General features: G+C 39.6%; 1 protein-coding gene across 1 annotated transcript in view; it reads left to right on the top strand.

The window, feature by feature from the left end:
* Window positions 1-17,310, top strand: part of LOC122551725 (low-density lipoprotein receptor-related protein 1-like) — a 1,910,187-nt gene that overhangs the window by 661,370 nt on the left and 1,231,507 nt on the right. Inside the window, exon 6 of the mRNA XM_043694091.2 lies at window positions 16,306-16,569. Within this exon, the coding sequence (XP_043550026.2) occupies window positions 16,306-16,569 (264 nt within the window). The remainder of the gene's footprint in view (window positions 1-16,305; window positions 16,570-17,310) is intronic.

Genomic DNA, 17,310 nt, shown 5'->3' with positions numbered 1-17,310 from the left:
CGTGTTGCTCATACATTTTTTCATTGAGAAGAAAACAGTGCACAATTTGTTAATGCAAAAGCAGCAAAATAAATGAATTTCAAGTGTCTTTTGGCACTAAAGAGGAATAAAGTGATTAATCTTTGAAAGCAATCATTAAATTGTGTCAGTTTCTAATCCATATTGTTGAAGAACATTCAATATAAATTCGATCATTGGTGTAATCATCTGAGTTGAGATAGTTTTGCCAGATTTTATCCTGTATTGTTTCTGTAGAATCATGAGGATGCAATTTCACTACCTGCTAATTTAGGCTAATCTTTGCTAGTGCAAATATTCCTACCAAAAAATATTTTTTTCTGTATATTTAACATTAATCTTAACTACAATTGTCGAGAATGCAATTGGTGAGTAAAGCTGTGCTAAGATTCACAGATATTTGGACCTTATGATCAATGTGGCTTCCTAATAGAACTTTAATGTGGTTTTAATCTTCAATTCCTAGCTGCAGTGATTGAGTGAAAATTTGCAGTTTTACAGATGTGAATGCTTTTCTAAGAGTGACATTAAATGACATTGAATAGGCGAAGAGAGAGTGCTGCACTCTGTCTCTGAACACTTTGAGTCAGGACCAGAAAAAATCTGCAATGTTAATCAGGGTTAAAAAAAGAAAACTACAGGAGCGCTGATTGCTATTACCTGCTGAGCTTCGCGTCTTGTCTCTGTTAATTAGTGCAGTCTGGGATGCTGGCAGAAAAGGTTTTGGATAAGGTAACAAGAGCAAGGTTTATATAATTTAGTCAGCAAGAAAATTATCCATGGTCTCCAAGGGCCAGTAAATTTCATTTTACTCAAGGATCAATTTGGAATAGAACTGAATCTATCAAAAATAATGGTGGGGAACAGTAGGTCAGGACTATCTGCTTCTTTACGGTCTCCTGAACTATGTCAGGATGTCGAGCAACCAGTGCCAATGATAGAATAGGTTTTCAGTTTTCAAGTGGAAAAATGTATCATGTAATTCATAATTTACATTAGCTCTGAATTTGAAATTTCTATGAGCTGCTTTTATTTGCTCTTATTGGTTACCAAAGATAGCTAGAGCATTGATTTTATCTTCTGGGTGAACTGGAAAATAACAGCGAACAACAGATGTTGGTTAGTGTTTCATTCCAAGTGTTCTGTGTATCCTTTTGCATAGACAAAAGCAGCAATGCAAGTCATTCAATACTTAAATCTTGGTTTAGTTTGGTGTAGATGAAAATAGCACCACTGGCATTTCTACACTTCAATTTGTTTTGCACCGTGTGAAATTTAAATCATCTTAACAAAAAGCCTTTTGTTGCTAATGAGTTTGACAATTATGGGTTAATTGTGAAAGTAAATCTCTGAACCAACAATATTCTAAGACCAGCAATACACCCACACTTCAAAATTTGAGATATATCCTCAGAATTTGATCACAATTGGTGCTAATTGGGTTAACTTACTTATCTCCCAAGTGAGGTGAATTTCAAATATCTACTCAAACAAGCTGTTTATCATAAAACAGGTGGCATAATCTCCCACTGTCTTTAGATGGCAGGATAAGCACAATAAAGATAATGGAAAGTACTTCTGGCAATTAATATAATCTTTTTAAACAGATTTATTTCATCATGTTGGAAGATGTTTTCCATGATAAGCAATATTAATGAAATTCAACAGAACAGCATTCTGATAATAGAAAAATAGTCTAATGTCACCCAAAAGTGTAAAATAGAACATTCTAAGTTAAAAATTAACAATTAATTTCTTCTGTCATTTTCTAGTGTGCCTTTTCATTTACCTGTTCTTTTGTTGACATATAACAACAGACTATGAACTTAGAGCAGGAAAAGGCCATTCAGTTCCTTTAAGCCCACTCCATGATTTGAGAAGATCATGACTGATCTGACTGTGACCTTGAGTCCACTTTCATACCTATTCCTAAAACACTTTGATTCTCTTGTTAGTTAAGAATTAATCTGTTTTTGCCTTTAAAACATTTGAATGATGCTGCCTCCGCTGCTCTCTGGAGTGAGACAACACTAAAGGCACTCAAACTTCTGCGAGGAAAGAGAAGCAAAATAAGATAGCCATAGTTAAGCAATTGGACCAGGTCTGAGTGCACAGTCTTGCCTCATCCATCCATGGAGGATTGTGGACAATTAGACAACTGTCAAGAGGAGGATGGGTCCATAAATATCTCCATTCTTAATGATGGATGAGCCTCACGCATTATCACGTAAGTCAAGGCTGAAGCACTTCTAAACATCTTCAGCCAGAAGTGTTAAGTGAATGATCCATCTTTTTTCCCTCTTGATCTCACCAGACCTAGTTGTTCATCCAATTTGATTCAAGGAATTGCTGATGACATTGGATACTGCAAGGGCTATATAAATCCTGACAACATTCCCACAATTGTGTTAAACATTTATGATCCATAATTAGCTGCAATTTTCTCCAAGATGTTCCAGTACAACTACAGCACAAGCATTGACCAGGCGATGATGACAATTACCCAGATATATCCTCTGCACAAAAGGCAGGACAGATCAAACTTTGTCAATGGCCACCAAATCAAGTAATTCTCAATCATCAACACTGGGAAGGAAAGTGCTGTCATCACAGCTATCAAGCAGTACATACTCAGCAGTAGCTTGCCCACTGCTGTTAAGTTTGGGTTCTTAGAATCATAGAATCCCAACAGTGTGGAAACCGACTTTTCAGCCCAAATTGACCCTCCAAGATGTAACTCACCCAGACCTCTGCTATCCTATGTCTTCCCCTGACTAATGCACCTAACCTACAAATCCCTGAACATTATGGGCAATTTAGCATATTGCCAATTCACCAAACCTGTACATCTTTAGATTGTGGGAGGAAACCGGATACTGAGAGAATGTGCAAATTCCACACAGATAGTTGCCTGAGGCTGGATTCGAGCCTGGGGCCCTGGCACTGTGAAGCAGCAGTGCTAACCACTGAGCCACCGTACTACCCTAATAGTTTTGCCAACATCCATCAACAACAAACCTCATTAGAGCACTGATCCAAACATGGAGATATAAATTATATCATTGGTGTAATTGTCCCATTTAGAAATAGTCATGCCAGATGATTGCTTCTGCAGAATTGAGAGGATGCACTTTCTCTGCCCATCAATTCAGGTTGATATCTGCTAATGTACAAAATTCCCACCGAATAAATATTTTGTTCTGTATATTTAAATTGATTTTTACCTACAATCATAGAGAATAAAATTGGTCAGTAAAGCTATACTGAGATCCAAACATATTTGTATCCAACTTGATTAATGCGGTTATCTAATAGAACTTTAATGGGGATTTAAGGATTCCTAGCGACAGTGATTGAGTGAAAATTTGCAATATTCAGATGGGAGTGATTATCTAAGAGTAACATTAAATGACATTGAGTAGGCGAAGAGAGGGTGCTGCACTCTGTCTCTGAGCAAGCAAGTCAGAACCAGCAGAAGCTGCAACGTTCAGGATTTAAAAAGAAAAGCTGCAGGAGCAGTAATTGCTGTTACCAGCCAAGATTTGTGTGTCTTTTCTCTGACAGTTAGTGTTGAAAAAGACCAGTGGTGAGGTAAGGGAAACTTACTTTGACATCAAGGTAGCATTTACACAAGCAAGTTTACACATCAAGGGGAGGCACAGTGGCTCAGTGGTTAGCACTGCTGCCTCACAGTGCCAGGGTCCTGGATTCACTTCCAGCTCCTGGCGACTGTGTGGTGTTTGCACATTCTCCCCATGTCTGTGTGGGTTTCCTCTGGGTGCTCTGATTTCCTCCCTCAATCCAAAGATGTGCATGTTCGGTGAATTCACCATGCTAAATTGCCCATTGTGTTCAGGGATGTGTAGGTTAGGTGCATTATTTAGTGGCTAATATAGAGCGATAGGATTGGGTCTGGGAGGGTTACTCTTCAGAGGGTCATTGTGGACTTGTTGAACCGAAGAACCTGTTTCCACACTGTATGGATTCTATAGTAACTCATAACCACAAACAGAAACTGTTAAAAAAGCCCAGCAGGTCTAGCAACATCTGTTCAGAGAAAGCAGAGTTATTGTTTCTAGTCCAGTGGCGCCTTCTTCAGAACAAACGTTTTTCCAGCAATTTCTGTTTGTGTATCTGATTTCCAGATTTTTAAAAAAATTAGTAACTCATAATCCAAATAAAAGAGAATATAGGGAAAATTTTCTGCTGAGTGTAATCATTCCGAGTACAAAGGACAATTACAGTTCTTGTGGCTGGTCAGTCACTCCGTTCAAGATATCACAACAGGACATCATCATGTAATCTACGCCAAATCATCCAGATTCTTCAGCAATGACCTGCCTTCCATCATAGTGTCAAGAGTATCGAGGTCTGTTGATGATTTCATAATAATCACACCATTTGCATATTTCTCCGATACTGAAGTAGTCTGTTTCTATTTCCAGGAAGACCTGGGCAATATTCAAGCTTATGCTGATAAGTAACAAGTAACATTCATGCCATATGAAATTTAAACAATGACTATTTCCAAGAAGAGTGTATTTGGCATTGCTATTGATGAGAAATTAAATTGGGCCAGCCATGTAAATAGCATAACAATCAGCAGGTTGGAGGCGAGGAATTCTCGAGTTTTAAAAACTCATCACCTGAATCCTTGAATCCTGTCTGCCATCTACAAAGTATAATTTTGGAGTATGATGAAATATAATCACTGGGTGAGTACAGGTCCAACAACATCCAGGACAAAGCAGTCCACATGCACAACCTTCAAATTTCACTTCCTCCAACAGCAATGCACAATGGCAGTAGAATGTTCCATCTTCAAGATGTTCTGCAATAATTCACCAAGGCCCCTGAAACAGTAATTTCCAAACCTGTGAACTCTACCAACTCGAAGGCCAAAAGCAGCACGGTGGCTCAGTGGTTAGCACTGCTGCCTCACAGCAACAGGGTCCCAGGTTTGATTCCAGCCTTGGGCGACTGTCTGTGTGGAGTTTGCGCATTCTCCCCATGTCTGCGTGGGTTTCCTCTGGGTGCTCCGGTTTCCTCCCACAGTCCAAAGATGTGCAGGTCAGGTGAATTGGCCATAATAAATTTGCCCAAACTGTTAGGTACATTAGTCAGAGGGAAATGGGTTTGGTTGGGTTACTCTTCGAAGGGTCAGTGTGGACATGTTTGGCCAAAAGGCCTGTTTCCACACTGTAGATAATCTAATAAAAAATCTCATGCATAGAATCACCAGTGCCTACAACTTCCCCTTGAAGCCCCTTACTATCCTGACTTGGATCTAATTTGCTATTCCCTTAATGTCACTGATCAAGATCCTGGAATTCTCTTTCGAACAATACTGCAGGTGTGCCCATTCCCCATGGATTACAGTAGTTCAGGAAAGCACTTTCTCACTATCTCTGAGAGCAATTAAGAATGGGCAATAAATGCTGGTATAGCTAGCAATGCCCACATCCTGTGAACGAATACATTTTAAAATATCTTTTTGATTTTCTTCTTTCATATCGCCTGATGTGACTGAGCATCATATTTTGCGTTAGAACTCTCCTATGCAATATCCTGGAATGTTTTTCGGTGTAAAGTCCCTTATATAAATACAAGGTGCTATTCTTATCATAACTGACAAAATTCTGCTTGAAAGACAAGTCTAATAAGGCTTCTCTTAATCAAAACATTTCCCATTTCAATTTAAAATTGATAAGCTTCTCTCAACTTTAGTTTCTCCATTGACATCGATTAAAAAAGATATATCATCACAATTTGGAACATCATAATTGCAAATGACAGGAAATGCAGTATTCCATTGGGTCATTCTGCATTCACCTAGGCCTGAAAATAGATTGAGATGATTAGAATTCTTGTTTTAGCATGGCAAGTTAAATCTAGGATCAGTTTGAAATCAATATTGTGTCAAGTAGATGAGCAGGAAAGTATGTCTAAGTCCCTGAATCCTTACAGTCAAACTGATTAGATTAGATTCCCTACAGTATCAAAACAGGCCCTTTGGCCCAACAAGTCCACACCAACCTTCCGAAGAGTAACCCACCCAGACCCATTCCCCAAACCTATCACTCCACATTGACCACTCAATAATGCACCTAGCCTGCACATCCCTGAACACTATGGGCAATTTTGCATGGCCAATTCACCTAACCTGCACATCTTTGGATTGTGGGAGGAAACTGGAGCAATCCCACAAAGACACAGGGAGAATGTGCAAATTCCCAAGATGGGAATCAAACCCAGGTCTCTGGTGCTGTGAGGCAGCAGTGCTAACTACTGAGTCACCGTGCCACTCCTTCACAAAACAAATTGTAAGTGTGCTTATGGGTCCCTATACATTACTATCAAATTCTCAGATAGTGAACAACATTACTGTTCCAAACTCAGTCCTCAACTGCAGCAAATTAACCTTGAGTTTTGAAGCTGGATTTTTGAAGCAAATGTATTTAACATTGTCTTTATTCTGTGTCTTTATCCCCAAGTCCGAAACTTTTAAATTCCTTCCTGAACTCTCTCCACCTCTTTCTTTCAGGTGTTCATTAAAACCACCTCCTTGACGAAGCTTTGTTCCTCCAGGATTCTAACTCTTTGGCTGTTCCATGTTATATTCTATCATTACACTCTTGTGAAAGACTTTTTTTATGTTAAGATTGTCATATAATTATAAGCATTTGTGGGGTGTGGCACACCATAAGATTTGTCTCTATTTTCATTTTATTATCTGATGTGGAAGGTAAAATTTCTGAAGGAGTTTAGGAAAAAGTGTGAAGTCATTGTAACATGAACATTATGTGTCATACAGTTCGTAAGTGGAGGCAAAGCATTCTGTTCATATTTTTAGATTGAGAAGATCCAACTGTACAAGTTCCCTTAGAATCTGCTAGGCCAAATGTATGTGTATTTATTTTTATCATGCAATAGATTATCTTGCTATCTAAGAACGATGCTGTACTGACTTATTCTGTCCAATGAATGACTACATAAACCCAAGATAAAGCAATGGACATTGGTGGCAATGTACACTCTAAATAACCCCTTCCCACTACCACAATCCAGTAGAGATGGCAACTGTCATAAGGAATAGTCATAAAATGTCACATGATTACAGCTGTGTGGATTTAAATCTACCACGAAGTGCAAAGATCCAGAAGGAAAGAGAAATAACAGCAAGGGAATTTACCTCTTTACAAGCAATATAATTTGAAGAAGACACAGACGGCCATTAAATAGCTGGAAAATATCTACCAACATTGAGAGACAGCAGCAGTAAAGAGTGCAATAAGTCAAACCTCACCCTCCAAAGATGTATCTTCATTCAGAAATTAGTAAAGACCACTTGAGTAAAAGTGTGGTCTGGGAAATAAGAGAAAATCCAACCAAACTTAGAAAATGCAGATACTTTAGTGAAGGAGGATCTGCAAGTTGGAACTGAAGACTCCAGGAAGTGAAGCAAGGATCCATAAGGGAAAAGGGAATAACTTTATAACAAATGGTGCAAATACCAAAAAGGGAAGAAGTTGCATAAAGTTTCTGATGGGACTAATATTCATGGTGTTGCATTGGCTTCACCAATTCTACTGATGTCTCTCACAGTCTGTGATTGGAGAGGAGAAATATTAGCTTTCAGAGGAATCAAGAATTTCTGTAACAGCTTTCTCAGGTCCTAGTAGATATAGCTAACCAACTGTAGTCATACATAATGCTATCCTGTAGTAAACCTTCGTGATATTTCAGAACAGTGCCTCTTCTGTTCATCCTCTAAGGTGCTCTATCCTCTATCTCCAATCCCTAGATTACAAAATAAAGCAAAGACGAAGGAGGATTAGTGGCAACAAACACGCTCAAACAACCCACTTCCAATATCATACAGTAGAGGTGGAAAATACCACAAAGCATTAGGAATGGTCATTTCAGAGAAACACAACTTTGTCCAGGCAGCCAACTGAGTCTAACTTGTCTTTGTTCAAGTTGTTCAAGTGATTTGTCAAGCTATTTAACATGTAACCATCATCTAAGCAAATTTGTTAACAAATCAAGCTTTGCCAGTTGTAGTTTAAAGAAAATATATCTCTACCAATTGTTTCTGCAATAAAACAAAATATAAAAGATACACCACATATTTCATGATGCCAGTAGCAAACTTAACAATTCCCTTGATAAAAGCAATGGATGTTATAGGATCCCTTGGGGGTACATGATGGCTCAGCACAAACAAAAGGTGTATTCATCTTTAATGTTTCCTAAGCATAATGAGACCCAGCAGCACAAATGTGCATGAAAGATCATAAATTCTCGATCCATGAAAATCTCCAGATGAGCACAAACTTTTGGTGTTTATCTCTGTCTTCTCAACTCAAACTGCAAAGGCCAAAAGAATCCTTCTAATTAAATTGCATCCAACTCTGCACCAGGTTGAAATAGGGAATAAAAAAAATGGAAATAAAAACAGAAAATGCTGGAGGATCTCTGAAGTTGCTGAGTTCTTAAGAAATGTCATATTTGAATAGAAGTTAAGTTTGTTTCTCTCTCCAAGCTTCTCCAGCATATTCTGTTTTCATTGTTGAAAGAGTGAACATTGCAACAATTCCAGCTGGATTTGATTTGTTTGTTTAATGGCCATCACATTGTTCGATTTTAAACCACATATCAAGTACTTGTAGCTATGTGAAACTCGGAGTTCTGAAAAGCAGCTTTGGTCAATATTTTTATACAATTCAGAGGTGATACAAAGACTTTCAGAGAACTTTTCAAAACAAAGACCATTAGTGTCTACAGGGCTTAATTTTCTCTGAACTGGTACATCAGAGAGCGCTCACTTTTAAAATTTATCCTTATTCTGTACTAAGCGTTGAAATGCTAGTCAGAATCCTTTAACAAGCAATTAAATACTAAGAGCTTTGCAACTTGAAAAGCACACGTTACATATTGTTGAGCTGTGCATTATAATAATGATTTTTGGAAGTTCAACAAGGAGATGTTGAGAATAAATCATGTCAAAAACCTTTTGCGTTCAAGAAATTCTGCCTGACAACAGCTCTCTGGTTGAGTTGCAGAGTGATAAATGCTACTAGGGATGAGCAGAGAGGGTGAAAACATCCAGCCTGCAGGCAAATTCTCTCTGTCTCTGCCTTCATGTGAAGCCAGAGACGGATTCCAGAGAGTTTAGAAGGGAGAAAAAAATCATAAAAGATCCGAGTTCACTGGAACAATTCAAAATCCAAAGGTGACTATCATAGAGTCATAGAGATGTACAGCATGGAAACAGACCCTTCAGTCCAACCCGTCCATGCCGACCAGATATCCCAACCCAATCTAGTCCCACCTGCCAGCACCCGGCCCATATCCCTCCAAACACTTCCTATTCATATACCCATCCAAATGCCTCTTAAATTTTGCAATTGTACCAGCCTCAACCACATCCTCTGGCAGCTCATTCCATACACGTACCACCCTCTGCGTGAAAAAGTTGCCCCTTACGTCTCTTTTACATCTCTCCCCTCTCACCCTAAATCTGTGCCCTCTAGTTCTGGACTCCCCGACCCCAGGGAAAAACTTTGCCTATTTATCCTATCCATGCCCCTCATAATTTTGTAAACCTTTATAAGGTCACCCCTCAGCCTGCGACGCTCCAGGGAAAACAGCCCCAGCCTGTTCAGCCTCTCCCTGTAGCTCAGATCCTCCAACCCTAACAACATCCTTGTAAATCTTTTCTGAACCCTTTCAAGTTTCACAACATCTTTCCAATAGGAAGGAGACCAGAATTGCACGCAATATTCCTACAGTGGCCTAACCAATGTCCTGTACAGCCGCAACATGACCTCCCAACTTCTGTACTCAATACTCTGACCAATAAAGGAAAGCATACCAAACACCTTCTTCACTATCCTATTTACCTGCAACTCCACTTTCAAGGAGCTAAGAACCTGCACTCCAAGATCTCTTTGTTCAGCAACACTCCCTAGGACCTTACCATTAAGAGTATAAGTCCTGCTAAGATTTGTTTTCCCAAAATGCAGCACCTTGCATTTATCTGAATTAAACTCCATCTGCCACTTCACAGCCCATTGTCCCACCTGGTCCAGATCCTGTTGTAACCTGAGATAATCCTTTTCGCTGTCCACTACACACACAGACAACAGCATCTCATCATTGCAAAATCAAAAGGACTCTGAGAAATAAATGAAATTTCCATCTTGCGGTCTTCACAACTCAATTTACCCTGTCTATATTGTTTTCCGAACAGAGTTAATGTGTTAGATGTCCCCTGTCTTGTCAAAAGGAGGAAGAAGGCTTATGTTAGGATGAGAAGTGAAGGCTCAGTTAGGGCGATTGAGAGTTACAAGGTAGCCAGGAAACACCTGAAGGGAGAGCTAAGACGAATGAGAAGGAGACATGAGAAGTTGTTGGCGGATAGGATCAGGGACAACCCTAGAGCTTTCTATTGGTATATAAAGGATAAAAGAATTATGACAGTAAGATTAGGGCCAATCAAGGGCGGTAGTGAGAAGTTGAGCGTGGAGTCAGAAGAGATGGGGAAGTACTAAATGAATACTTTTCATCAGTGTTCACAATGGAAAAAGACAATGTTGTTGAGGAGAACACTGAGAAGCTGGCTATTAGTTTAGGTGGGATTGAGGTTCACAAGGAGGAGGTATTAGAAATTCTGGAAAGTGTGAAAATAGATAAATCCTTTGGGCCGGATGGAATTTATCCTAGGATTCTCTGGGAAGCCATGGAGGAGATTGCCAAGCCTTTGGCTTTGATTTTTATGTTTTCATTGTCTATAGGAATAGTACCAGAAGACTGGAGGAGAGCAAATGCTGTTCCCTTGTTCAAGAAGGGAAGTAGAGACAACCTAGGTAATTATAGACCAGTGACCCTTATTTCAGTTGTGGGTGAAGTGTTGGAAAAGGTTATAAGAGAGAGAATTTATAATCATCTCAACAGGAATAAGTTGATTAGGGATAGTCAGCATGGTTTTGCGAAATGTAAATTGTGCCTCTCAAACCTTTTTGAGTTCTTTGAGAAAGTGACCAAACAGGTGGATGAGGGTAAAACTGTTGATGTGGTGTGTATGAATTTCAGTAAGGCATTTGATAAGGTTCCCCATGGTAGGCTACTGCACAAAATACAAAGGCATGGGATTGAGGGCGTTTTAGCAGTTTGGATCAAAAATTGGCTAGCTGAAAGAAGACAGAGGGTGGTGGCTGATGGGAAATGTTCATCCTGGAGTTCAGCTATGAGTGGTGTACCGCAAGGATCTGTTTTGGCTTCACTGTTGTTTGGCATTTTTTATAAATGGCCTGGATGAGAGCATAGAAGGATGGGTTCGTAAATTTGAGGACAACATTAAGGTCACTACAATCGTAGATAGTGCCGAAAGATGTTGTAGGTTACAGAGGTACATACATAAGCTGCAGAATTGGGCTGAGAGGTGGCAATTGGAGTTTAATGCAGAAAAGTGTGAGGTGATTCACTTGGAAAGAGTAACAGAAATGCAGAGTAATGGGGGAATGGTAAGATTCTCGGTAGTGTCGGTGAATAGAAAGATCTCGGTGTCCATGTACATAGATCACTCAAATTTGCCACTAGGGTTGATCGGGCTGTGAAGAAGGCATACAGTGTGTTAGCTTTTATTAGAAGATGGATCAAGTTTCACAACCATGAGATCATGCTGCAGCTGTACAAAATTCTGCTGCAGCCGCACTTGGAACATTGCTTGCAGTTCTGGTCACTGCATTTTAGGAAGGATGTGGAAGCTTTAGAAAGGGTTCAGAGGAGATTTACTAAGATGTTGCCTGGAATGGAGGGAAAGTCTTACGAGGAAAGTTTGAGAGACTTGAGGCCGTTGTCATTAGAGAGAAGAAAACTAAGAAGTGACTTAATTGAGGCCCATAAGATAATCAAAGGATTAGATCAGGTGGACAGTGAGAGCCATTTTCCAAGGATGGTGATGGCTAGCTCAAGGTGGCATAACTTCAAGTTGAAGGATGTTAGATATTAGGCAGATGTCAGAGGTAATTTCTTTACTCAGAGAGTAGTAGGGCATGGAATGCACTGCCTGCAACAGTAGCAGACTCGCCAACTTTACAGGCATTTAAAAGATCATTGGATAGGCATATGGATGAGAATGGAATAGTGTAGGTTAGATGGACTTCAGATTGGTTTCACAGGATGGCGCAACAGCGAGGGCCTGTACTGCACTGTAATGTTCTATTTTTTTCTCTTTTGTCTGCGTGAATTGTAATTTAGTGACAATATGCGTGAGTGGATATTTGGACTTTTAAGAATTCTTTTGTTTCATTGTTCTTGCTTAAGTTAAGTGCTACAGGAAATAGCGTTCATTTTTACTTTTGCAGAAATAGCTTGGTGTGGTTTGCTTTTATCCTGGGTAGTAGTCATTCAGGCACATCAGTATCTCGTTGGTCTAATTTGGTTTCTTGTGCAATTACATGCTTTGTGAAAGGAAGGAAGCATGATTATCAGTACATTGTTCCCAGTTAAGTTGTGATAGGAGAGAAACAGGAGCCGGAACAGGAGTCTGGACCTAGTGTTATGTAATGAACCAGACTTTATAAAAAATCTTAAAGTAAGGGAACACTTAGGAAGCAGCGATCATAATATGGTAGAGTTCAGTCTGCAGTTTGAAAGAGAGAAGGCAAAATCGGATGTAATGGTGTTACAGTTAAATAAAGGTAATTATGAGGGCATGAGAGAGGAACTGACGAAAATAGACTGGAAGCAGAGCCTAGCAGGGAAGACAGTAGAGCAAAAATGGCAGGAATTTGTGGGTAAAATTGAGGACACTGTACAGAGGTTCATCCCCAAGAAGAGAAAGATTATCCGGGGAGGGATTAGACAGCCATGGCTGACAAAGGAAGTCAGGAAATCTATCAAATTAAAAGAGAGATCCTATAAAGTGGCCAAGAGCACTGGGAAATCAGAAGATTGGGAAGGCTACAAAAACAAACAGAGGATAACAAAGAGAGAAATAAGGAAGGAGAGGATCAAATATGAAGGTAGGCTAGCCAGTAACCTAGTGATGGGAGATACGGAAATAGCTGGAGAACTTAATAAGTACTTTGCGTCAGTCTTCACAGTGGAAGACATGAGTAATATCCCAACAATTAAAGGGAGTCAGGGGGCTGAGTTGAGTCTGGTTGCCATTACTAAAGTGAAAGTGCTAGAAAAGCTAAAAGGTCTTAAAATTGATAAATCTCCTGGCCCTGATGGGTTACATCCTAGAGTTCTGAGGGAGGTGGCTGAGGAAATAGTGGAGGTGTTGGTTGAGATCTTTCAAAAGTCACTGGAGTCAGGGAAAGTCCCGGATGATTGGAAGATCACTGTTGTAACCCCTTGTTCAAGAAAGGATCAAAGCAAAAGATGGAAAATTATAGGCCAATAGCTTAACCTCTGTTGTTGGTAAAATTCTAGAATCCATCATTAAGGATGAGGTTTCTAAATTCTTGGAAGAGCAGGGTCGGATTAGAACAAGTCAACATGGATTTAGTAAGGGGAGGTCGTGCCTGACAAACTTGTTGGAGTTCTTTGAAGAGGTGACAAGTAGGTTAGACCGGGGATACCCAGTGGATGTGATCTTCCAAAAGGCCTTTGATAAGGAGGCTGCTGAGCAAGGTGAGGGCCCATGGTGTTCGAGGTGAGCTACTGGTATGGATTGAGGATTGGCTGTCTGACAGAAGGCAGAGAGTTGGGATAAAAGGTTCTTTTTTGGAATGGCAGCCGGTGACAAGCGGTGTCCCGCAGGGTTCAATGTTGGGGCTGCAGCTGTTCACATTATATATTAATGATCTGGATGAAGGGACTGGGGGCATTCTAACGAAGTTTGCCGATGATACAAAGTTAGGTGAACAGGCAGGTAATACTGAGGAAGTGGGGAGGCTGCAGAAGGATCTAGACAGTTTGGAAGAGTGGTCCAGGAAATGGCTGATGGAATTCAATGTGAACAAATCTTTACCTTCTCACCTTAAACTCAACTTTGGAGTCCCCAAACTTGGATAAAGTCCTTGGCTGTTTACCCTCATAGGCTTGGCCCTTCATGATTTTATAAACCTCTATAAGGTTATCCCCCCAGCCTCTGACACTCCAGGGAAAATAATCCCAGCCTATTCAGCCTCTGCTTACAGCTCAAACCCCAGCAACATCATTGTAAATCTTTTCTGAATACTTTCAAATTTCAAACATCTTTCCTATCTCAGGATACCAGAACTGAATGCAATATTCCAAATGTAGCCTAACCAATGTCATATACATGACATCCCACTGCTATACTCAATGTACTAGCCAATAAAGGCTAGTGCACCAATGCCTTCTTTACTACCTTGTCTACCTGTGACTCCAACTTCCAGGAACTATGAACCTGCATCCCAAGGTCTCTCTGTTCAGAAACACTCCCCAGACCCTACCGTTAAGTAAATAAATCTCACCCTGATTTGCCTGACCAAAATTAACACTTCATATTTATCAAACTTAAACTCCATCTGCCACTCCTTGGCCCATCATCACATCAGATCAAGGTCCTGTCATACTTTGAGATAACCTTCTTCACTGTCAACTACACTACCAATTTTGGTGTCATCTGCAAACTTACTAACTATCCCTCCTATGTTCATATTGAAATCATTTACTTAAAGAACAAAAAGCAGCGGACCCAGCACTGATCCTTGTGGCACACTGCTGGTCGCAGGCCTCCAGTCCGATAAACAACCCTCCACCAGCATCCTCTGTCTCCTATCTTCAAGTCAATTTTGCATCCAAATGGGTAGCTCTCCTTGGATTCCATGTCATCTAACTTTGCTAACTAGTCTACCATGTGAAACCTTGTCAAACATCGTACTGATGTCCATACAAACAACGTCCAGTGCTCTTCCTTCATCAATTTTCTTTGAAACTTCTTCAGAAAATTCCTGGACCTAATTTGATTATGCAGGGAAAACAATCACTGGTGGGAGGTGGGAGTGGGGACAATCATTTGACAAGGTTGCCCTTTACAAAGTAGTCATCTGTTCTTCTGCCTGAAGTAATGGCATAGCCTGAGACTGGACACCACATTGTGCAGTCTGCCTCCTTTCAGCATCTTAATGAGCTTATCTGCCTGTCTGATTCATGGAGGTTGTCAGTATTGAAGAGCTCCAGACCCATGTTAGGCTAAATGATCACATTTGAAATTTGTTTCAGTGGATTGTCTCACCATACTCAGACGCCTCCACCTGCATTCTATGCCTGGGTATGGCCCAATGCCTGTGTGATTGTCCAACAGAAATCTAATTTCAGTGGAATTTGGCAATGTTGTCAAGTTTTCTTTTTCCCATGACTGGTATCTTTGCCGTTGCACAGTGACAGGTTAATCGATCCTTTGTTGTTGAAACTCAATTGATACCATGATATTTGGAGTCACTGAGCTGATGTGAAATATCAAAACAATATTATGATTTCTTAATTTAAACAAACAATTAATATTTTATCCTTTTAAAACAAGTACATTTTGAATGCTCGACACCTTGGGCACATTTCAAGAGCATACATTTGGAATTTCCTGGAGTTTTCTCTTTTGCTGATAATAAGTTACACTGCATGAAGGTTCAGGCTAGCAGTGGAAATTCAAGTAAGGGTCTCACAATTCCCAGCCTCACATCTAAATATTCTGAACATTTATCATTGGCAGGGAAAAAAGTGAGAACTGCAGATGCTGGAGATCAGAGTCAAACAGTGGTGCTGGAAAAGCACAGCAAGTCAGGCAGCATCCGAGGAGCAAGAGAGTCAACGTTCCTACTGTGCTTTTCCAGTGCCACACTTTTTGACTTTTATCATAGACTATCTGAAGACATTGACTTAATGTCTCCATGAAGGAGCCTGACAATCTTGGAGAGAAACAGTTGGATAGTTGCATTCTGCTCTTCTCCCCTTTGAAAATCTCGTAACAAGGATGGCTGTCTTGCTGCTGACAGGGAATTTGATCCCTTTTTTAAAAGATGTTGAGCAAAGTTAAGAACTATATCAATACAGTTTTCATTGATAACTTGGTTGGTATCCAATGTGCATTTATTTTGTCATAAAGTAAATATCAGTTTTACTTCTCAATGCACCATTTTAAGCCAGATTATCACAAATAAATTAAATAATTCCCATTTTGTGCTGCAAATGAATATATTCCACTTTAATTTTCAAGTTCTGGGTTAATCAATATTTTGTGTTTTTAAGGTCATTATGAAGAAGTTTTTTTTAAATGAAATTCATGATTAATTTAATCTTTTCCAGAAACCTTTGCTCGGCAACCTATACTTTTGATTGCTAATGTTAAAAGTATTGTGGTGACCAGTCTGAATGGATCAAGTATTCCTGGTCAGAATTCTGTCACTGCTAATGGAATCATTGCACTGGATTTTATTTATGATGAGGAGCTGGTCTGCTGGATAATAGCTGAAGAAATGTCTACTCATGCTGAACTGAAATGTGCCAAGCTGACACCACTGAATGGATTTACTGAAGAGAGAGTCATCAATATTTCACATAGCCTCCACAGTGAGTATTTTCAGCATCTAGAAATACTTAAGCATTCATCGTTAAATTATGTTTTAAATTTGTAATCAACCCATTGCAATGTACTTTGTATTACTACATTGAATGCCTTTGACAAAGTCTAAAGAATGTTAAATATTTCACAAGCTTTGAAAGGTTGTTAATTCAATGATGATAACTAAATTAAAACGCAATCATATAAATATGGAAGTTCGCTTTAAAAATACTTTGATTTTCTAGGAAAAGTGAGGGTCACGATAATTTCATGTTTGTAACATCTTTGTTGCTATGAGGAAATACAGGTACCTTGTGCCATGCCCATCAACCAGTATATCAGAGTAGGTTTAAGAGATGCAGTATATTAGTAAAGCTTAAACAGACATATTTATGATATCATCACTGTTTCATAGCATGTGACCGGAGAGAGAAAGATATCAGACTCCATCTTAGCTCAAATTACTTTTCTGAAGAGGAATCTCAAAGAGGTTCATTGAGTTAAAGTCATCACTTTCCTGCCAGTTGATGCCTTCATTAACATTTTGCTTGAGGATGGATTCAAGGTAAGAACCATCAGCAGGTCAACAACATTTGAGTACTGCCAACACTATTTCAGCAGTCAGCAAAATATACCTCAAGAAAGAAAAGGTAACAGATGCCATTTGTCACACCTACCCAAATGCTGTTCACTCTAGTTTTTCTTCAGATATGAAAAGCATGTAGCACAAGAGACATTGGACAGATATG

This window comes from Chiloscyllium plagiosum, unplaced genomic scaffold (assembly GCF_037043375.1).
Source record: "Chiloscyllium plagiosum isolate Xiang-an unplaced genomic scaffold, Cpla_swu_hap1 HiC_scaffold_7, whole genome shotgun sequence".
NCBI classification, from domain to species: Eukaryota; Metazoa; Chordata; class Chondrichthyes; order Orectolobiformes; family Hemiscylliidae; genus Chiloscyllium; species Chiloscyllium plagiosum.
This window is presented reverse-complemented; position numbering and strand designations above follow the sequence as displayed.